The sequence below is a fragment of the Coffea arabica genome, chromosome 2c, assembly GCF_036785885.1.
Source record: "Coffea arabica cultivar ET-39 chromosome 2c, Coffea Arabica ET-39 HiFi, whole genome shotgun sequence".
NCBI classification, from domain to species: domain Eukaryota; kingdom Viridiplantae; phylum Streptophyta; class Magnoliopsida; order Gentianales; family Rubiaceae; genus Coffea; species Coffea arabica.
The window spans coordinates 18,031,228-18,053,360 of NC_092312.1; the positions used below are offsets into that span (position 1 = coordinate 18,031,228).

Consider the following 22,133-nt stretch of genomic DNA (forward strand, 5'->3'; position numbering starts at 1 on the left):
TAATTTTTTTGTACAAAGTGTAATTCTAATTGAACTATTTGTAAAACTTATCAACACAAATACGATTATTACATATTGGACTCATATGTACACTAACAACTTATCACACTTCTATTGTAACGATGTACAAGAAATTTACATAAAATTACAAAATGTTCAAAAAATGTTACACGATTTAGGGATGGTTGATCGAACAATTGTTCCTATCCCACTCCCTAATATTAAATAGCTATAGAGTTTCCAGTGATGTTGACTTTTGGCAATGGACATAGTGTCATTGCCAAAATTGCAATTTCTAAGTGAATAATAACATAATCTAAAAGTAATTTAAAGATGATGGAAATTCATGAGTATATAGCATTAGTAATCCATTTTTACTTGATAATAGGGTATCGCAATATTAATTACTTACAAACTCCATTCGACTAGGATGCAAAAAAAGCTATTTATACCACCTCATTTTTACAAAAATGAAAGAGCAAGTTTATTTACAACTACAACCACATATTGAAACTATTGCTGCCATTATGAGAATCCATAGTCACATTTTTTTTATCTCTGTTCAGATCAATATAACATTTTTTAAACAATGTGTAACTTTATGTGAATTATTTGTAAAACTTAATAACAGAAATGCAATCTATTATAAAGATGTACAAGAAACTTACATAAAATTACAAAATGTTCAAAACATGTTACATTGCTCAAGGACGATTTTGTAGTGTTACAAAAGTTGGAGGGATGTGAGTTGCATAAATAGAGTTCACAATGAGGGTAAAAATGGAACAAAAATAATGAGGGGCTGACAATGATACCAAAGTTGTCATTCCAGAGGTGCTAAGTGTGATTTCCAAAACATCAGGGGTTCTAGGTGTGATTAGAAGAAACCTCAAGGGAGGTTTCTGATATTAACCCCTATTATTTACGAGATAATTTCAAAAACATCCTTTGAGGTTATATTATTTGGCACTTTTGAATTTTGAAAAATATCACTTGCTTCCTTTATTTTCAACCTTTTATAACATTGCAAGCCCAATTTAAAATATATTATTAAAAACTCAATTTTTAATCAAGAATATATTTTTATTTCAATATTGTCATTTTCTTGTGCACCTTTTTTTTTTTTGTATTCATAATAAATCTCGATAATCTCTTAAACTTTTAAGAACTTGGCCATTATGGTTTTGTAGTTAAAAATTATAGGATGTTAACAAGATTGAAAGAACTTTTAATAATTTTCATGCCATCGGTCTGCACAATAAATATAAAATTTAGATATTCACGAGACTTTTCAGTAAAAAGAATAACCTCTTTTGGTCTTTGAAAACGTCTCAAATAAGCTTGTAAACTTAATTTTAAACATGTTTATTTTAGTTTTCTAAAATTCTAACAATTTGAAAAACTACTCAAGTTGACTGCAAAACTTTGTGGTAAATTAATAATATTATTTGACTTTTATACTTTAAAGTGCCTACTATTATATTGTATCCCACTAAAAGTGCACATTCATACATTTTGTCCATTGATTTCAAAATTTTCTTAATACACTTTAATTTTACAAAAAAAAAAAAAAAATTAGGACAACAAATGGCACTTTTGGAATGAAAACATCTTTTCTATCCAAAATTGAGTTTTTTTTAATAATATAACTTAAAATTAGTTAATAATCTTTACTATACTAAAGGTGGGAGTTTGGATTGCTACAGTGAAAATGGGCCAGTTATAGCGCGATTTGTGTGAACTTGAGGGACGGTTTGGTCTTGTGCCATTCAGTTGTAGTGGCTTTGCCGGAAATTGCTCGAAATTTGTTGCTATCCATGTGGAGTTGTTGTGGGCGGTGGGTTCAGTGGTAGTGCCTTTGCTAGAAATTGCTGGAAATTAGTTGCTATCCACGTGGAGTTGTTGTGGGCGGTGAGTTCACTGTTATCAGCTGTCTGCATGGCCTTCGATTCGCTGGTGTCCGCATGGTGGCTTTGTTTCCATCCGTTCCATTCTGCTCGTACCCCGCGTGTTGTCCTCGCATAGGGACACGCGTAGCGGTGGATTATGGTACAGTACAAGAACCGCTGCTAGAAAGCTTGGCAGTTTCCACTACCCTCTCATTCTTTTCTTAGCTTTCTTTGCTAGTTGCTTTTTTTTTTTTTCCTTCGTCTCTTCCTACTGAATTGTCTCCTACACCACGTCTTTCTTCATAGTTGAACCGCTGCGCAAAGGCTTTGCAATCTCTATTACTGCGTCTCATTTGTTTCTTAGTCTGTGCAAAACTAGATCTTCGATTTTCCTATGATCGGCGGAGTTTGGAGTGCCAACCTCCACAGTTTTGTTGCCTTTAGTCGGATTTTGAATTCGATGTGTTAAGCATGGTGCCATGAAACAATAATTGGAATAAGGCTGGTGGAGCGTCTATTCCTTTTTGGTGTCTTACTCCCTTGCCCTACTGAACACAGGAGTAACAGACAAAAGGCCTCTCCTATTTAAAGGATAAAGTTTGTGATTCAAAAAAAAACCAGACCAGTTGTTAGAGCGGGGTAGGATAGGCAATTAACATGATTGGTCCCATTTCAGTTTAAGTTGTTGGATGTGAGTACATCTGTACTTTGGCTTCTTTTCTTTCAATTTTTATGGAGCCTGCGCATTGGAGTAAGTTTTGTTTATGGTTCTGTGAATCAAAAGTTATGGTACTACTCTTATTGGAACCTTCTTACTTGTGTATAGCTGAGTTTATTTAATGGGTCGTTCGCGGAAATATGTAAGTTTGGAAAAAGCGACTAGAGAGAGGAATGCGAGGAGGCGCCGGCAGCGTGCCAATGCAAGTGCTCATGCCAATTCTAGAGAATACCGAGGTGTGTGTACTGTGGTTATAGATGTACGTAGTATACGTGAGCTGTGCATAAGAAGGATACTGTGTTATATTAATTCATGTATTAGTTATCTTGGAGTATTTAGCATATTTCACTCTTTCCTGATAGTGCTTCTGTTCTGCTGATTTGTCGAGGTTTCGAAAAATTACAATTGATATGAGAAATGCTGGACTTTAGATATATTGACGATGCTAATACAAAGATTAGTGAAATATTTATTCCTTTGAACAGATACTGCTGCTAGAACAAGACTTTCTGTACCTATCAAGCAGTGGCCCTTCATCCGTGGAATTGAGATGTAAGAGTATGGTCAATATCGATACTGAAGGAGTGAGCGGTCAAGATGGACATCATGTTTTGTTTGGGTTTGCCCTCTTACTCTAGAGTTCAGACGCTAGAATTCCTTCCTCTCTCCCTCCAGTGGCATTTTTTAGGAAGCATATATGTGCCATATATAAAGTTTGATGCCCTTTACGGTGTTGTATTGTTAGTTCTTTCTTCTTCTTTTTATTTTTTTTGCCTTTATTATAAAGGATAAAATGGATTTATTCTCTAACAAAATAATAAAACAATAATTTTACTATAACTTCGAATCTTCCCATATTTTTACGTTCAATTTCTTCATGTTTATCTACTATATTTGACACACATTTTTTCAATTTTTCTTTATTAATATCACCGAAATTAATCCCATGCACTTGTTTCCCCTATAATACTTCACTTTTGTAAGAGAATTATTATTACAAATATTTTTATTCTAATTAGTTATACACACATCTGAGTGTGCCTTAATCACTATTATGTATAACGAGAAAAGAATTACTGAACATGTTTGAACTAATTCTTGATAAGAAATTTCAGAAAAGTAATGTACTACCCAATCTTTAGCTTTATGTACTTTTATTCGTATTTTCTTCATTTAGAGTTTTAATTTTTGTTTATATTCTTAATTAGGCTTGCTATAAAAATTGAAACCTAGAAATTGGAACATTTGATTTGTTTCTTAGGGTTTGGGTGTATGTATGGTGGAAGTTGGACCAGTTTTGAGTGCTTCAACTTTTAGATACAATGTGGTATATCCATTATTATCCTCTTTAGGTCTCTTCGTGTAAGGCATTAATAGTGCAATATCATGCAAGCAAACTTTTCTTGCTGCAATAGAACGATGAAACTTGGCATCTTTGTGTTTGATTCACGTTGAAAGCAGCATCTTACATTTCTACTGTTTTGCAAATGTAGCTTTACGAAATATTGTTTGATTATCTTACATTTCAACAAAGAGTTTCAAAATATACAGTATACACTGAGTTTATTTGGATGATTTATTTGAGATAATTACTGTAGCACATTTTATGATGCGATATATGTGAGATAAAACGGTGATTGGGAAGATAAAAAGGTGATTGGAATTTGTGAAGCAAATTATTTTTTTCAAATCATTTCAATCTGCACACTCACTGTCATTTTTGGATACATGTCATATATACAAAAGTTGATATTAGAATTTAAATTTGGATTAAATAATATGCATTAAAATGTGAAAATGTATACTGTCAATATAAACAAGAGGATCCTCCTGTTTTGGAAAAAAAATTTAAAAAAAATATGAAGGAATCCCATGGCCATGTAAACATTTTTTCTTTTTTTTTTTTTAGAAAAGTATAAACTTTCTTCATAAAAAAAATATGCAATTTAAGAAATGAATTATAGTTTTTAAACTTTTACAGTAGTCCCAATTTTTCTTTCGAGCATGAAAAAATGATTCTATAAATACATATTTTCGGATTTTAAACATGAGTTTGTTACTAAAAATATGAAGGTATCCCGTGGCTGTGTAAACTTTTTTTTTTTTGATAAACTTTCTTCATAAAAAAAATATGCAATTTAAGAAATGGATTATAATTTTTAATTTTTACAGTAGTTCCAATTTTTCTTTCGAGCACGAAAAAACGATTCTATAAATACATATTTTCGGATTTTAAACACGAGTTTGTTACCCCATTCGTAAAATAGATCCACTGCCTAAATTATGGGCAACTTCGATGGCTTTTGCATTCGTGCTTCAGTTGTGTGCTTGGTCAATTTTGGTGGCCTTTGTGTTTGTACTTCAGAGTTCAGACGTGTATTTGTATCTTCATCGTATAGTTGTAGTTGCTTGAGCTCCCCTGGTGAGTGGGCGGTGGGTGGTGTCCGAAGCGGTTTGTGGGAGCCGTACAAAGCTATATTGCCTGTAATCTTGAGAGAAAGACATCTGAAAAGCAACATATTGGATGTGTTTCTTTCTCCAATTGAAGACCTGGATTTGGCAGTTTTACAAGGTGAAGTCTTCGCACTCTCACCTAGCTGATCTTGTTTAAACTTACTTCATTCTTGATTAGATACAAATAGTGTGTGCATAGTTTTAAAAGTGATCAGCATCACCATATTTATGATATTTGTATGTACTTGTACATTTTAAATGAATGCATCATTTATTTATAGTATCAATAATTCGCAAAAATCTTAAGACAAAGGCTGACTATCTAAGAGAAAATTACAAATCAAATGAGTAAAGTCAAATTCTCCACATTTATTAACACCTGTCATGTCTGAAATATATAACCATTTCACATTATCCACTTGCCTTCATTTGATCTTGATTAACATAGACCCAGGACATCCTCACGCATTGCGTGAGGCTGAAAAAACTAGTGTTATAAAAAAGCACAAGCACAAGGGCAAGTAATATTTTTTAAAATTTAGAGGTACTGCATAAAATTGTTAAAAACCTTAAGGAAGGTTTTTGAAATTGTCCCATTATTTATTGCTTTCGTAATATACATTATTCATCCTTGATGGAAAAAGTCGTTAATCCAGTGTAAAATTGCAACTCTGCAATTGTAATCATCATTTCCATCTGCGTCTGCGCTCGCCATCGAAGGGCGAACTGAAAAGCCGTTCTCTAAGGCTTTAGGCCGCACACTTTAGGAACAACATGTCAGGTTTCAACCAATATTAACCAGTTCACCAGGTACACCTTTTGAATATGGTTAGCAATATTCTTTTTTGACTTTTCTTAATTTAAACGTGCAAGCTTAAATTTTGATTTAGTCCATTTTTTTCTCAAGAGCTTTTATATCGCCAACGACCCGAGTTTTTTTTTTTTTTTTTTTTTTTTGACAATCGCCAATTGCCAGAGCTAGTAACAAAAATTAAATCGTTTCTAGCTCCAATGTAAAAGCTCATGTACACGAATGAGTTTTATGACCCAAAATAGTAACATGGATATTACATTGTTCCGAACCATTAGAATCCGAAAATTTTGAAACTATTTTATATGAATTTTTTAAATAAGGTATAGATAAAGTGTTTTTAGAACCATATTTAAAAAATCTTTGACTCTGCATGAATTAAGTGTTCCTGAAAATGTTTTTCAAATATTATACTGTATCATTGTATTTAAAATATTTGGCATGGTAGTTATTTATTGGTGTTCTTTTTAAATCTAAATTTTTATTAAAATATTTTTTTAAATTGAAAATACAGCAGCCACTAGTGCCGCCACCCTCCTCCTTCCTCTCTACTACCTCCAAAAAAAGTGGTAGCATCGGGTGATGCGTGGAAGAAGAGATGTGGTAATTTTTTATTTAATTTTTTAGATTAATCTTTCATATACTACTAGTGTATATATTGATGAGATTGAATAAATATCGCATCATTTGAATTTGAACGCCCAAATTATGGGTATTGCAATTTGTCTAATATAATAGATTACTTAGGGTCTGTTTGATAATATACAAAAGTATTGAAACTGAACGTTTTCAGATATTCAGATTTTTTGAGTAAATTACTTAGGCTTCGTTTGATAAAACTGAATCTAAATCATGAAGTCTGAATTCTAAAATCTGAATATTGAAACAATTAATTTGCTGAATTTTAAGTACTGAAAAGAAATATATGAATGTCTGAATTTTAATGTTAAACCTATTTATACGGTTTGATAAACATTTATAACTGAATACTTAATAAGTTGAATTTAACAAATTTGCCCTTATATTTTTTCATCCAAAAAAGAAATAGAATATAGGATTTAATTAGCTAAAAATGTTATATATGAAAATGATAATATATATTTTTAAATCAAATTAATATAAAAGATGAAATATATTATATGAGGAGTATGAATAAGATGTGAAAATCAATCAAAAGGGAAAAAAATAGAAAATCATTAGATAGAAAATATTAGATTGTTTAATTAGATAAGAATTTTGAACATAATTAACAAACAATGGTAGATTTGGTAGATAAGATAAGGTAATTGAAGTAATTCTATTGATTCTTATCAGAATTAAGCATTTAGTTAGAAGTTTTGTACTGAAAAAAATATACACAAGTTCAGCATTACTTAACAAATTCAACAAATGGATTTTCATTTGTTAAACACTCAAAACATATGAATGTCTGAAAAAATTCAGATTTATCACTTTTTTATGTTATCAAACAGACCCTTAGTGTAAAGAGAGAGAGAGAGAGAGAGAGAGAGAGAGTAGATTGATGTTCTCGCGGACTACGAAAATGAAGAAAGCATAAATGGTTCTATAAAATTTGTTGTTAAGAATTTTGTGAGCCTAATTAGAATGTCTTGCACTGGACTATACTCATATAGTGCCTAACTTGCTGACCGCGAAGTCCAAAAGGATCGAGGAATCCAATGTTCCGAAGTCCACGGGCAAAAGATCATGGGAATGGATGGAGATCACGGGCTTGAGAATAGCCTATGGACTGCAACTGCAAAACTATTTCCTACTTCTCTTTTTCTGGATGCAACCTTTTCCAACGAAAATGTCTCAAAGACGGAACACACGATTGAGTTCATGGAGGCCTACCTTTGACCAGCTTGGGTTGGACACATGAATGCCTTTGATTCTAACTCACACCTGGGCCCCTTGGACAACTGAGACCGGTCACTCACGTTGCAATTTTAACACGAGCCAGCTGAATCCGAAACACTTAGACAGCAAACATGTTATCGCCCCAGTTAGGCCACCGGCCAGCCTAGAACTCCACTCTCGTGTTAGGCTTCGTTTGACAATTTAATTTAATAATTTTAAATTTTAATATATTTAGATGTGTTTAATAATAAAAAATAAAATATTTGAATTAATTCATCTTTTCATCTCACATATATCAAATTGTATATTTTTCTATAAAAATTCTGAAAAATAGTAATTCAAACTGTGGCGGGGGCAATAAGAAGGGGAAGGAAAGGAAAGGAAAAAAGGTTCATCAAAAGGACGGTAAGAAGATATATATATATTATATTGGATAGAGTAAGAAGATAAAGAGGTATGTTGAGCAGGTAGACCATAATTCTAAAAATAAATGGATTTGTGCCGCTCTCGTACGGTGTTAAGGTTTGTGCTACATTTGACGGGAAGGAAAGAAACAATAAGATAGACGCAGGCAGGCAGGCATCGAATACTACTTTTCCCCCAAAGCTTGAGCTCCGTCTTGCCTCCCTCGTAAAGTAATATGATGATTCTATCACCGATCCGAGCATTTTGTCCCTGCCCCCTTAATCAAAGGCTGAGATGATGCATTAGCCATCATATTGTCCTTGCCCCAATATCAATGGCTGAGCTGATGCATTAGTCTTGTTAGTTCGTACCCCTCCCCTACTGGCTACTCCACCCAGCTTGATTCTTTTCTCCCCCGCCGGTTATCCAAACATTTATAGCTCACGAATTCGTCTTCATTAATACTAGTGGAGTAATTAATGGAAAAGTCGTGGCAGTCCAACCAAGCAATCTCTTCATTCTTACGAGGCAGACACCCCTCCTATTACGCGTATGTTTTTGGTGTTGCCAGACAAGTATGACGTGAATAGCATAAACGAATTCAAACAACTTTTAGGGGTTTCGTTGCCCGCAAGCATTATATATATATATATATATATATATATATATATACTGACAGTGTATACACTATCATTGTTAGATGTATGATATATCTGTAACATTTGAATTATGTGCCGTGCATCAACTGATGAAAAAATATATACTACCAGTGTCAGTATATAAAAGATTAATCATATATATATATAAAATGTATTTTCAGGTAATTAAAGTGATGACACCTTAATTAATTAGTCTTACAGAAACACGTATTGAACAAGTTCAAAGCAATTCCAGAAAACAATCAACCAAGAAAAAACAACACACGCTTGGCCATAAAGATCACGCAAGGGACTGCCAAATTATTCCGCAATGGACGGAGTGTTGCGTCCGCTCTCAGGTTAACTCTGCAAGGATGTGGGAATTAATTAGGACACCTACAGCATCAAACAAGTGCACATCTTTTATTCCTTTCTTTCCTTCTTCGTCAAGTTTTCCGACGGAAACAAATCATTGCTGCCAGAACCGGGTTTCCATTAAAACAAATTTATTTCCTCTAATCCCTGCATGAATACAGCTCCGAATCTACACACGACTGCCGCTCCTTCCTTTAAAGATGTACAATGCTTAGTTTCAAAAGAGAGATTGAGAGGCTAAGTGTGATACTCACAGGAGCAAGAAAATATTATTGTCCACCAACCCACAGGAGAGAACAGAAAAATGCCAATGCCACTGTGCCAGCATTTATGCTGTCAACTTCAAACGTCGACATGCCTAAAAAAACATGTGCATTTAGGCAGATGACAAACGGATGGAGGAGTCGTGCTTGGTTGTTGCCATAATGCTACCCTACTAGCCCTTTTTATCTTAATTGCAACTTTATGCTTCATAATTCAGATTGGACCCAACACAACTTTTTTTTTTTTTTGTGACAATTAATTGCTTAGCAGTTAAACAAATATAGAAGAAACTAGAGACACATTTTAACTGAAAAATCACTAGCACTGTCAATTAAATGAATTGAATCAACGAATTGATCATGTCACTAACAGAGAGTTTTAAGGACAATAACCTACTACTCTCCATGGTTTGTACATAAACAATCAACTGTGAACGGGTGGGGAAAAGTGAAAACAGCGAAGAGAAATTTTGGTTCAAAATAAAAATACACGAAAAGAAAAAAGAAAAGTGGCAGTAATTGTAATTGATTAGGCCGCACATCCTAAATCAACCGAGAACGATAAACGCGGCTTCTTGGTCGGCATTGGGCTATCCACCTCTTCATGGTCCGCCAAGCGTTGACTTTCCACACCGCAGTCAACGCCCAGTTCGAATTCCAATTCCGGCGCCGGCACGTTCAAGTCGATACCGAGAGCCGCATGGCTAGGAGACGCGCCACCACCGTCGGAGCATGTGACGCCGCTTCCGCTGGCAGTGGCGGTTGCACTCACACCGCCGTGCCCAACAGCATGGCCGCCGATCGTTCCTTCATAGTGGCGGCGCTTGTGCCCACCGAGAGCCTGCCCGGTGGGGAACGACTTGTTGCAGATAGAGCAAACGTGGGCCCTACCGCTGGGGTTCAGAGCAGATACATAAGGAGCGTTCCCGGGGGCTTCGGCGGAGGTTGATGGTTTTTCATCGTCTGAAACGGCGGCCGAGAGCTTGCGGTGGCTGGCTTTGTGGCCGCCCAAGGCCTGGTATGACGAAAAAGCCTTGTTGCACACGCTACACTTGTAAGATTGGGCTACGGGCAGAGAAGGTTCGGTTTCTTGGTTTTCAGTCTTGAAGCCTGTGGAGGAGGAGGCGACGTTCTTGTCGTTGGCGGCAGAGGAGGAGGCGACGTTCTTGCCGTCGCCGCCGCGGGCGAGCATGATTAGACAGAGAGCCAAATACTCTTCCTTACAACGCTCTTCTAAAGATGACGGGCTGTCGTCTTCAGAAGATGAGTTTTCGGGACGAGGAGGAGAACAAGAAGCGGAACCAGGACGCTTGGACCTCTTTTTCTTGACGTACTTCTCGAAACTAAGGTTACGGAATTCTTCATCGCAAACAAGCGAGGGCGGCGGCGGCGGTGGCGGTGGCTGCGGCGCTGCTCTTGTATTCAAAGCCTCCAGAGCCATGGTATTAACTCGCCAAGGTTGGATTGAGGTTTTTTTCTTTTGGAAAGTCGCTTTGAGTTCTTCGAAAGTTGCCAGGAGATGAGAGTAAAAGATCGCGAGGAGGTAGCAAGTGAGGAAGGAATGGATGGAAAGGTTTGTGGGGACTTTTGGAGTTTATATATGTGAGGGCCGAGGGGGAGTTAACATTTAGTTAACCGAATCATAAATGGAGTAGTGATAGAGCTGTACCAGTGAATCCTGGAACGAGAAGGAGTTAGAAGTTGCGTGAGGAAAGACAGGTGGAGAGGAATTAGCATAGTATAATACTAATATATAACGATGAAGAGGGATTGGATAAAACAATTTTAAAATACTACTACTAATTGGCTTACTTTTTGTGCGTGCTGTACTTTGTAGCTGTGAATAGTAATGGCCAATTTATAAGGATATATACCTACCTGCCATTTAGGTATATTCCTATAAATTTAATTTAATTTATTTATTTTTTGGGGTAATTTCTTTTGAGGAAGGAAGGCGGTTCGGGGAAGTGATGAGTTGGCGGGTGAGAGCGAAGGCGGTCAATAGCAGTGGAAGGGATTGATGATGAGGTCCGCAATATGTATGTACATGTACGGTTTTGATGGAAGGGAAACCTCAAAACTGTGAGTGAGTAGTCTGGAGTCTGGATCGGTGGTGGTGAGGGGGCGGCGGCGGGTTTTGGATTACTACTACAAAGTGAATAGTAGTAGTAGTATTTATTTTGAGACACCGCTCAGGTTCCTGCACCAGCCCCAGTGTGACTCGTTCCAGGTCAAAACAAAACCAAGCGAACATACGCATCTATCCATCCATCTTTGGTTTCAGATTCGTTGATTGTTCTCACTTCTCACCTCTTCACCCTGCCACTTACGCAGTCACTTGCGTAGTCGTTTCAGCAGCCTCTCCAGTATCGTGTCTTTCACTTAATTAATTACATCTCGTTTAACTAGTTTTTTTTCTTTTTGATTAACTTCAAGTTTGGCAGATTATAATTTGTTACACGGAACTATTATGTTCGGGAGTGGCGGGTACACGCCTCTCATTGTCCAAGTAAACGCCACCCACATGAGATCTCGGTGCCATTTTTTCAGTGCCGCTTCTCTATTTATATTAAGTGTTCTGTTTATTTAACTTGTTATATGTACTGTTTATTCATTTTTTTTTTCCTACTCTCACGCGTGATAAGTAGGATCGACACTAGATTTGACATCGAATAATGGTACAGAGTGCGTTATAATTATGATTGATACTGTATTTGGTATCGGATAAGAGCACGTGATAAGTAAGATTGATACTGGATTTGGCACCGAATAATGTGCCACCTGAATAAACTCTACTCATCATACTAATTTTACTCGATCTAGAAATTAGTATCCTTGTTTCTGATGAATACTTGCCTTAGCATTGAATATTGCATTAGTGTTTTAAATTGGGAAACGTAGATGTAATAAGCAACTCACAAATTATTCATGAATACTTGCCTTTACGAGTATGTTAATGTTAAATTGGCTATGTTGGGAGCTTCCTTTAGTGCTACTGATTAATATTTGTGCAAGTCATGAATTCGTACGTGGATTAGCTAAGCAACACATGAATTGGTGCATCCTATACCACAATTTCAATGGACTTTCCTAATTAAATACCCCGCTTTCATTTCAATTTTCGTGGAGGAAAAGGAACAGGAGAGACATATTCGAAGGACGACCATGCATGATCTCACGTATTAATTAAAATCAAGCTTATCATTTGAAACTAACGTATTATTGTGATTAATAATGAACTTTACGAACTAAATAGTATAACTGATCTGTACACTCAATTTGTCACTTCTTCATTTGCTTAGGCTTCAACACCTTCTTTTTTCTCTTTATTTAAATTAAACAGATGATTGACTCTTTATTTTGGTCACTTGTGCCTTTTTTTGCCCTTTTTTGAGTCCCTTTTGATGTGAATTATCCATATTGGAGGAGAATACTAGGCCATACTGACACTTTGATCCTTATCCTCGTGCGACGACGGTATGAATTGTCAGCATGTAATTGGTCAGACTCCATCGCTCCACCCGGATGCTGAATTGGGCATGCATTTGATAGTTGCTTCTTCAGTCCACATTCAAAGAGGTGGATAAAAATCAAATGCACCTTTACAATTGGAGGAATCTTCTAAACAGAAGTCGGTTTCTAGGTGTGTGCTTCAATCTGGAAGTTACTTTTGTAAGACGGTTGGCTGCCTACAAATTACACCTAACCATCTCACTAACTTCCCAACCAGCCACGTGTGTAATCATTGTCCAATTCTAGAACGTTGTGGACCTCATCTTCCACTGACCGTAAAAGACCATTTGGTTTTGAAATCCACTGCCTCGGCCAGAGAAATACTAGTAGTAACGACACCAGTTTGCTTGCTGCTCGAATTCTACCGTCTTCAATCAGAATCAATCAACCACTCAGCCTATAGGTTAGGGTTCGGATCCTACTTGCAATAAAAAAAATTTTAAAAAAGTATCAAAATACCCTTTTGGTTATAGATGCATCTTACTTACAGTAAAAAAAAAAAAAAATTAAAAGAAGTGTCAAAATATATCATTTTGATCTAGTAGGTTCTCATTCTTGCTAGCTTTCATTTCTCTCTAGATTAGAACAAATTACATTGTAGAAATGTTATCGTTACCGTAAAAGCAATCAGAATTAATCATTGGGAATTGAAGAAAAAGGGCGTCGTCATTTCATTTGAAACTAAAACAAATCATAGTATGTGATGTGTGTACCTTGTATAAATGTCAATCATTTCATCCATTTTTATCGTTGGCAATATAGTATATGTATAAATTATGCATTCTACATATATGTATATGTATATGTATTTTGTCCTTCCCATCCCTCCTCACACACTTTTCAGGATTCGAGCCGCCCTAAATTCAATTCAGAGTATAAAAGATTTTACGAGCCCTCCTCTGATTACTAGAGGGAACTAACGGCTTTAACATCCGTAATCTAGTTCGAAATATATTTGATTTAAAACTCCTCACTAAATTCTTGTAAATATATAAATAAATTATTTGGCTATGTACCATCTCTTGACATCCAGCATGCACTGCAATTGCCCAGTTCAACTCAGTCGCTAACTGTAAGGCCCACAGTTGGATAAATAATTACGATGTTCAAGAAACATGATCCGTGCGTCTCATTCATTAAGTATTTCCACGAGGGTTAACTTTTAGAATATATTGATGGAGGTGAAGAATAGAATTAGGGGCAATGAGAGTAGAGCACTGGACGATCAAGCGTGAATTAGTTCGTAAGATATTTTGTACTAGCTGAGAGGTTACCTGTTTCGATCATCGAGAGATAGGCGGTAAATCAGCTCTGATCCTTTTTTTTTTTTTTTTTTTAAGGAAAAAAAAAATGGTAGTGTGCAGTGCATAAGAAAGGGACTTGGACTTGGAGGGGGGTGGTGCCGCCATGCCGTAGTAGCGTAACAAACAATCACCGGCACGCTACGCGGTACGCGTGGAGTCCAGGAAGGGAGAAGACACGTGTATAGATAGGGAGGAGGCGACACGTGGAAGTTGCGGTTGCTTTTGGGTAATTAATTCGTGAATGTATTGGCAAGTAAGTAAAGTGAAGTGTCGAAGCAAGTTAGCAGCAGCACAGGACTTTCGAGTTTTATTAGTGTGTGGAGTGAGTGAGCGAGGGATTAGGGATGATTAGGGATTAGGCGTCTCAGAATCAGAAAGAGAGCAGTCCACAGATTCAATCCAACGCTACCACAGTGTGCGGCCTCTCACAGCTTCTGCCATGTGCTCCCCTATCCCTTCCACGTCTTCAATTCAACATACCTAATCTCTTATTAATTTGGAATTCTAAACCTCATTCGTTCTATAATTATTATTTTGTTAATGCCAACTTTACGTTACGCGTAATTTGATCTGGTTGTCCTTAGATGAAGGGAAGGCTGGGTTGCCATAGGATGCTAAAATTACTCGTATGAGGGTCGAATTTGGGAAATATTAACTCAGAGTTCCAGCATTGGTTTACTACCCTTTCGACTTTAGAATAGTTTATTAAGAAGCAAACATCATTCGTGCCATATGTTGGCAAAACATAATCGGGGTACGATTCTCTCTTTTTTTTTTTTTTTTAAAGTTGACCTTTTTCGTGCTACCTACAAAAAAAAAAAAAAAAAAAACAAGGGGCTATGCATTATGCATATGCATGATGTTTCTATATATATATATATATATATATATTTTGGTAATACATCGTATTAGACAGGTGTTTCTCTAAGCACTCATTGAATTTAGTGGAAACTATATATTAGTAGTAATTGTTGGGAGGCAATGTTTAAACTCTTGATTTCTCACCCACAAAGGCATTTAAAGAATTATTTGTTTTTTTTTGTTGGGGTGTGGGAGGGGGAGGGAGGAAGGAATTTTAAAGAAAATTTGCAGGTAAGGGTAGGCACGGGATGAACACTATTATTTGGTTGATTTGACCCTTATTTTGCGGTTCAGCCATTTGCTGATCATTTTTCACCTTGTATATCAGTCGGTGTCCGCTAAGATAGGGTTGGATCAACGGGCACTTGTCCCACCCTGTTCATTATTTAATTTTTTTAAAAAATAATTTATACTAATTTAATTTTGTATCTTAATATTCATCGAAGACTTAATAAAGATTTTTCTCAAAAAATGTCTCTAGTTGGGAAACAAACATGCCAAGAAAATATAAGGAAAAAAAATTAAAAGAATTTAAAATCAATGAAAATTTGAAATAACTAGTACCTTTTTTTAAATATATATTATACATCAATTAAATTCATTCCTAAAAAAAAAATAAGATCACAACCTGTCCAGAATGAATACTGTAAATAAACCATAGCTTCCCATATTTGTAATGCAATTTATTTAATAAAATTACTTAGTTCCAAAAATATGATGGATTTTCGGGTCAAAGGATATTTTTGTCCTCCCCTATTTCCAGTAATTCGCCCTTTTGTTCCCTCCACACGTTGACCTGGATAATTCTCTATCGACGGACATTCTCATGATTATTATTTTTTTTAAATTGCTATCATCAGGCCAGCATCCATACAAAAGATATATAGCAGAATGAACTTCTGCTCTCTGCATATGTATTTTTTTTTTTTAAAAAAAAGAAGATATGGAAATTAAATAGTTACTTATTATCAGAGACAGGATCTAAATAGATTTCAATCACATCAGGATTCATTCTACAGCTCTAAATTTTGAGCGAGCGCCTGTGGTAGTATTTATGCGAGAAACTACTACAGAAGAAGGAGGTCACCACTGTTTGTGCAGGCCAGGTCACCAGGCAAGACAGAAAGAGGAATAAAATGAGGGGCGAAACCTAAAAAGGAACTGCATGCCAAGCAGAACACCAATCTTACGTAAGAGATGGCCTCATTCATCATCCTAAAGCCTTGGGGTAGAAAGATTCGTTAAACTCGGGTAGATGTCTAAGGGGGGACTTGGTCCAAAGAATTACAAAGTTGACGTGAACAAGGAAAAATCTGCAGCCACGTTGTTTTCTTGTTGGGTACGTGGCCTGCGGAGAAAGATTTGATCGATTATTCGGCAAGCCAATCAGCTTAATTCCTTCCTCGGTCTTCTGGTCAATCAGTGCATTGTTGTTATACCTCTTCACCCGTTGTTAGCGTCAAAAACTGGCAGCGACCAAAACATCAAACCCAGCCCCTTTTAGGACCAAAATTTTGCCCAATACTAGCTTTATACATACGCCAACTGACAAAATGCCAAACCTTTCCCATGTAGACCCAGCCCAACAAAAAAGGCCTGTTCTCTTTTCAGCCTTCCGGGAGCCAGGACTAGGAGGCCCAAAGTTCGGCTTAACGAGTAAAACTCTTGATGCAGCTGAGCAGCACCCGAACCAGCAGCTCTGCGCCAGCACTCCATTACCATCGAGATTTTGGTTTTACAGTGGCCTCTGGAGTTGTTTTCAACCAAAAAAGAAAAAACCAAAAAAGAAAAAAGAAAAAAAAAATCGAATTTTTAGATAGGAAGAGCCTTACAGCCATCAGCCATGGCTGCTGCTTCTTCTTCTTCAGCTATTCTGTCTCGTCTCTCTACAGCTACCGTTTTGGACAAAAGGGAGTACTTGGGTTCTTCCATTGGCCTCCGCAAATCTTCCTTTTTTCCGGACCCGAAGCTCGTATTTGCAAGTCCAAGAAAACCCAAGACAAATTCTGTTCGGAGATGTTGCTACAGGGCTCCCGTGGCCAAGTCCTTGGACCATATACCCAAACAGTTCAGGGAAGAAAATCTCAAAGATGGATGTGAGCCCCTCTTCTCATTATCTTTTGTGTGATTAAGGCTAGCACTTACTAGGGATAGGCTACGGTTTTCTATTTATTCATTAGTTTCCGTTTATACGGTTATTGCTCAATTTTCATTTCTTGCTATTGTTTTTTGTTGGGCTTTTCGAAGTTTGAAATTTGGTTTCTTTCATACTTTTGCATGTTGCGGAATTAATTTGATCTCAGAGTCCGAGAAAAATTTTAAATATTCTCAGTTTTATTTTTTGTTATTTTTGACTAGCTTGGTAGGTACAAAATAATGCTAGTCTTTAGCTGTCAAGTTTTTGGAATTGTGGTTGGGAATTTGTTTCTGTTGTTTGGGCATGTTGATGTGAGCCAATGAACGGCATGGGATAAGAGAAGAGGCATATACACTGATACTGCTCTACCTAATAGTATCTCGTTCAGAGGAAGCACAGGACCTAGAATTCCTATGACTGAAACTTTATCTGCATTTGGATGTATATGAATTAAGTATTAATTACAGGGTTTTTCTTTATGAAAGGGAAAAATAGTACTATAAAGAAGCCAGGATTCATATTGAATCTAATAACAACCATAAAGTACAAAGACCAGCTTCTTTTAGAAGGGTACAACTTTTCTTACCTATAGCAGATGGTTCACAAATACTATCAAGAACTTTGCAAGAACTTAGGAGTAATAATTTAAAATGCTGTGCATCATTAAAAAAAATAATTTTGAAAATTTTCTATCCATATTTAGAGTATTTTCATCTCCTTGCAGCCAAAGTAGAAGACAGGAAGGGGTTCTTTTCTTTTTCTATGTGTGCGTCTGTCTGCCCCTTTTGGGGTTGTTTTGGTAGCAGAGGGGGAGGGATGCAGGGCATATTTAGATGTTTGAGTTTTTAGATGATCTCCAATCCCATAAATGTGACCATGAATAAGATATCCATGATAAATATGTTGTCTATACGTGCATAAAATGATTTTATATATTTGGCTACTAAAACACTTTAATGTGCCTTAATACAGATCTGTTTTGTGTTGAATTCGATCACTTATTTGTTTCATAATTGTCGTGGACCATGTTCTGTGAGTATTGAAGGTTGTTGTAACTTTACAGTAAGCTTTGATGAGGAAAAAGGATGAAGCATGTCCAAGGTGTGGTTGAACTTATCATAATAGACACTTAAGTTGTTCCATAATCCACCATGGACCATGTTCTAAAAGACCTCCAATCTTTGCTGATTTAGTTTAGCAGATGAAATTCACCAAGCCACAAGACAGCGCTTCTACTTGAATGAGCTCAGATTACAACTTGAGACTGTTGTCAAGTTTAGTTGAAGTTGTCACTTTACAAATTGTATAGTAGTTTAGAAAAAAAATTTACCATCAATCTTCCTCTTATTCCGCTTCTATTTTGCGGATGAATATAACTCCTGCTTTCCTCTTGGCTGTTCATTTTACTAATTTAGCTCTTCAAGTCTTCTATTTACACTTCCACTTAAAGTTTGCTGTAAGTTTTGGGGTTCCGTGTATTTTGACTACTATTGGATATTGGCATTGTGCAGTTTTCTTACTTTTAACTATTTCTTGTCCTTTGTAGTAATGGATAACTACAAAAACACGCCTCAGTATCTTTACGGCCTTACTCCCTCGCAGATGGACATGTTCATGACAGAAGATAATCCAGTACGTCGACAGGCAGAAAGGGTAACACAGGTATTAACTATTTTGTATGATCATCTGTGATTGATTATCAAGCTGATTAAGAGATCCACACTGGCTAAGATAGTTATTTGTAATACTGTTAAAAGATTCTGTAATTGTACTTATTTTGGTTGATTATTTGCATGTATTGGTCTAAAATCTTAGTGCTGGGTGTTAGCTTTGCTCATTAAAGGTTCTCATCTAAGCTATCTTATGGGTAATTTTAACAGGAGAGCATTTCTTCGGCCTGCAATTATCTGAATAATGGTGGGATGTGGAGTATGTCAGGCATGGATGAGAGAGGTCCCTCAAAGTATAGCATGAGTGTAAGTATGTATCGAGGAGGAGCTAGAGGATATGGGAGGCCAAGAACTGCCCCTCCTGATTTGCCATCTTTGCTCTTGGACGCTCGAATTGTCTATTTGGGCATGCCGGTACTGCATCTTTTTGAGAGCAAATTTATTTTGAGAATGTGTATATTTCTCTGTGTTGCTGATGTCTCTCAGTTATCCTTACTCTGACTGTTACAGATTGTCCCTGCTGTAACTGAGCTTCTTGTTGCTCAATTTATGTGGTTGGATTATGACAATCCATCTAAACCTATATATCTGTACATAAACTCGTCTGGCACGCAGGTAATTTCTATTTATTGTAGTTTTTTAGTTGTATATCTGCTTCGAATTTTAACTAATTTCACCTGGTCTTTTTGGTAATTGGGAAGTTTATGGATGATATTGTCTAAAATTTCTTTTGCACATTTGCTTAGAATGAGAAGATGGAGACGGTTGGTTCTGAAACTGAGGCTTATGCAATTGCGGATACCATGGCTGTAAGAAATTTTTTATATTTATGCCTCTTGGTTTCTTTACTTGATTAACATTGACATAGATTTCAGTGTAATGGTCAGATCTGTTTTTGACTGTGTTTATTTTCTCAAATCAAGACTAAACAGGAACATAGTTAACAGAGGAAGGGATGACATGACAGCTTTCTGTTACTAGTTTCAAAATTTGTACTATTTCCTTGGTTATAAATTTGATGACAGCTTAAAACATGTGATGTTTTTGTTTGGTTTCTTTGTTGAAGGCATCTGATCTTTACTAATTAATTTTCACCTTTTTCTTTTCCTATAAAAAGTACTGCAAATCAGATGTGTATACTGTGAACTGTGGAATGGCATATGGTCAAGCAGCAATGCTTTTAGCACTTGGAACAAAGGGCTATCGCGCTGTACAGCCAAATTGCTCCAGTAAGACCTAATATCTCATACATTAGATTGGTTTCCCTTTGCACATTTTATTAGACAATGCAAAAATGTTATCTTCTGCATGCATCTTTGGACCAGCTCATCATTGACGATAGCACTTCCATTGTATGAAAGATCCAATTTTCTAACTGCAATATTTTTACCATAAAATGAGTAGCCGGTCTTATCTAATTTGATTAGGTTGATCGCATGGTTTCTTAGAGTGAGAGACAGAAGGGATGAGCTATATTACAACATAAAGGAATGCTTTAATGAGATACCGGTTTATTTATCTGTTGTTTTTATTAATTTGAAAAAATAAAGATATATAATAAAAACCATGCTTTCAATTGCTTTAGAATCCTGGTTCCATTTTGCTCATACAGAATTGCAAGCTAGGCGATTTTCATTTATATTGCTGAATGCTGACATGTGTTTGGGATGTATCTATCTTATAATAGCAGTTACGAACAATTTCATCATAACTTTGACGGCAAGCCTCTAGTTGGCCTTGTTAATAATGTTTGATATTTATCTAATAAAAGAAACATCTTTATGTGTTGCTCATGTCCAATCTCCTTTTGTTGCTTTTGTCTTTTGAGTGTTGTTTTAACTATTTGATTGCGTTTGGGTGTTCTCTCAATTATACTTCAATAACAAGTCTCCTTTTTTCTTCGAAAAAGCCAGTGTTCTTTTTTTTTTTTTTTTTCAAAGGTGTGAAACATGCAAGTATAGTTACTGATGGCACTAAAAATGTCCTCATTTAGCAATCTCACTTCTGTAGAAAATCTCCCAATATTTATAATGCTTGGAAAACCATGTCAAGGATTCTCATGCATTTTTTCATGCTCTTTATTTACACAATATTGGTGAGATGAAATTATATTTGTAGGAAAGGACTGATGAAAGACGTGATTTGTTCTCCTATCATTCTCTTTTGCATGGTCCTGATTCTTGCTGTATTAATTTTGCCATGTAGCAAAATTGTATCTTCCTAAAGTGAGCAGATCAAGTGGAGCTGTCATAGATATGTGGATTAAGGTTCTCTCTCTCTCTCTCTCATACACATGCTTGTGAGTTTCTTTCTCTTGATATGTTTGCACTCATCTATGAATCTGAACACTTTATATTATACTTTCAATCAGGCCAAAGAACTGGATGCAAATACAGAGTACTACATAGAGCTCTTAACAAAAGGAATAGGAAAACCGAAGGAAGAAATTGAGAAAGATGTCCAGCGTCCTAAATACTTCCAAGCTCAAGAGGCAATTGACTATGGCATTGCAGATAAGATCATTGACTCGAGGGATGCTGCATTTGACAAACGGGTAAGAAGTGACATATTCTGTTGCTTTCCTCCCATTTCTACCACAACCTGGTTTTACTAGTAATATTTTTTGATGTTGATTTCAACAAACAGAACTATGAGGAAATGCTTGCCCAATCAAAAGCTATGAGAAGAACAGCAGGAGCCGGGCCACAAGCTGCTCACTCTGGGCTTAGGTGACCTGAAGATCACCGTGGTCCCGAGTTTTTGCACGACGAAAATATGATTATGTAGTTCGGATTGCATATAGTGCATGATGGATTTATTAAATCTGGGATTTATTAAATCTGTGATAGAACTACAGCAGCTTCGAGAATGGAACGCCACCCAATCCCCTCCATGGTCGTGCCTTTGTACAAACTTTGTACTATATAAGGTGTTCTAAAGAAGAATAGCTCCCCTTAGAATGGCAATAACACGTGTACTTTTGTCATTTATCAAGCTTGGACATTTTGTTTGGTTAAACGTTCAAATTCAGTTGTCAAGTGCTTTAAATGTTTGTAAATGCAACGACTCAAAAACATGTTTTATTTGGCAGCCTTATGCACCCTTGGCGTATTTTCTTCACTTGGTCGGAGGTTCATGATTACTAGGTTTGAAGACTTCATCGAATGCAATCAGACTTCATAGAATACAATCATTGATCACTGTTGCGGTATTGCATAGTTTATAGCTTCAGTAT

General features: G+C 36.2%; 2 protein-coding genes and 1 long non-coding RNA gene across 5 annotated transcripts; 2 read left to right on the top strand and 1 right to left on the bottom strand.

The window, feature by feature from the left end:
- Positions 1-2,029: 2,029 nt before the first annotated feature.
- Positions 2,030-6,578, top strand: LOC140035124 (uncharacterized). Of its 3 annotated transcripts, XR_011839077.1 has the most exons (4): positions 2,030-2,843; positions 3,093-5,179; positions 5,718-5,871; positions 6,387-6,578. It is a non-coding gene; the product is annotated as an uncharacterized lncRNA (long non-coding RNA). The 3 variants fall into 3 exon arrangements; XR_011839076.1 differs by lacking the exon at positions 5,718-5,871 and having other exon boundaries at positions 2,033-2,843; XR_011839078.1 differs by lacking the exon at positions 5,718-5,871 and having other exon boundaries at positions 2,033-2,843; positions 6,390-6,578.
- A 3,137-nt stretch (positions 6,579-9,715) lies between these two features.
- LOC113726525 (zinc finger protein ZAT10-like) lies at positions 9,716-11,229 on the bottom strand. Its single transcript, XM_027250287.2, has one exon. It carries the CDS (start codon positions 10,852-10,854, stop codon positions 9,943-9,945), a length of 912 nt encoding a protein of 303 aa, XP_027106088.1. The 5' UTR covers positions 10,855-11,229; the 3' UTR covers positions 9,716-9,942.
- Positions 11,230-16,792: 5,563 nt separating this feature from the next.
- LOC140035125 (ATP-dependent Clp protease proteolytic subunit-related protein 1, chloroplastic-like) lies at positions 16,793-21,988 on the top strand. The gene is made up of 9 exons (XM_072074855.1): positions 16,793-17,187; positions 18,775-18,890; positions 19,109-19,312; positions 19,409-19,513; positions 19,645-19,707; positions 20,016-20,127; positions 21,104-21,165; positions 21,270-21,452; positions 21,545-21,988. The coding sequence occupies exons 1-9, from the start codon at positions 16,935-16,937 to the stop codon at positions 21,629-21,631; spliced, it is 1,185 nt and encodes a 394-aa protein (XP_071930956.1). The 5' UTR covers positions 16,793-16,934; the 3' UTR covers positions 21,632-21,988.
- Positions 21,989-22,133: the final 145 nt, after the last annotated feature.

Bases quoted from the DNA above. Each gene is read 5' to 3' on its own strand.
- LOC113726525 (XM_027250287.2), bottom strand. From the start codon at position 10,854: ATGGCTCTGGAGGCTTTGAATACAAGAGCAGCGCCGCAGCCACCGCCA.
- LOC140035125 (XM_072074855.1), top strand. From the start codon at position 16,935: ATGGCTGCTGCTTCTTCTTCTTCAGCTATTCTGTCTCGTCTCTCTACA. The intron at 19,514-19,644 runs GTAATTTCTATT...ACATTTGCTTAG, and splicing joins TAAACTCGTCTGGCACGCAG to AATGAGAAGATGGAGACGGT. The intron at 21,453-21,544 runs GTAAGAAGTGAC...TTCAACAAACAG, and splicing joins ATGCTGCATTTGACAAACGG to AACTATGAGGAAATGCTTGC.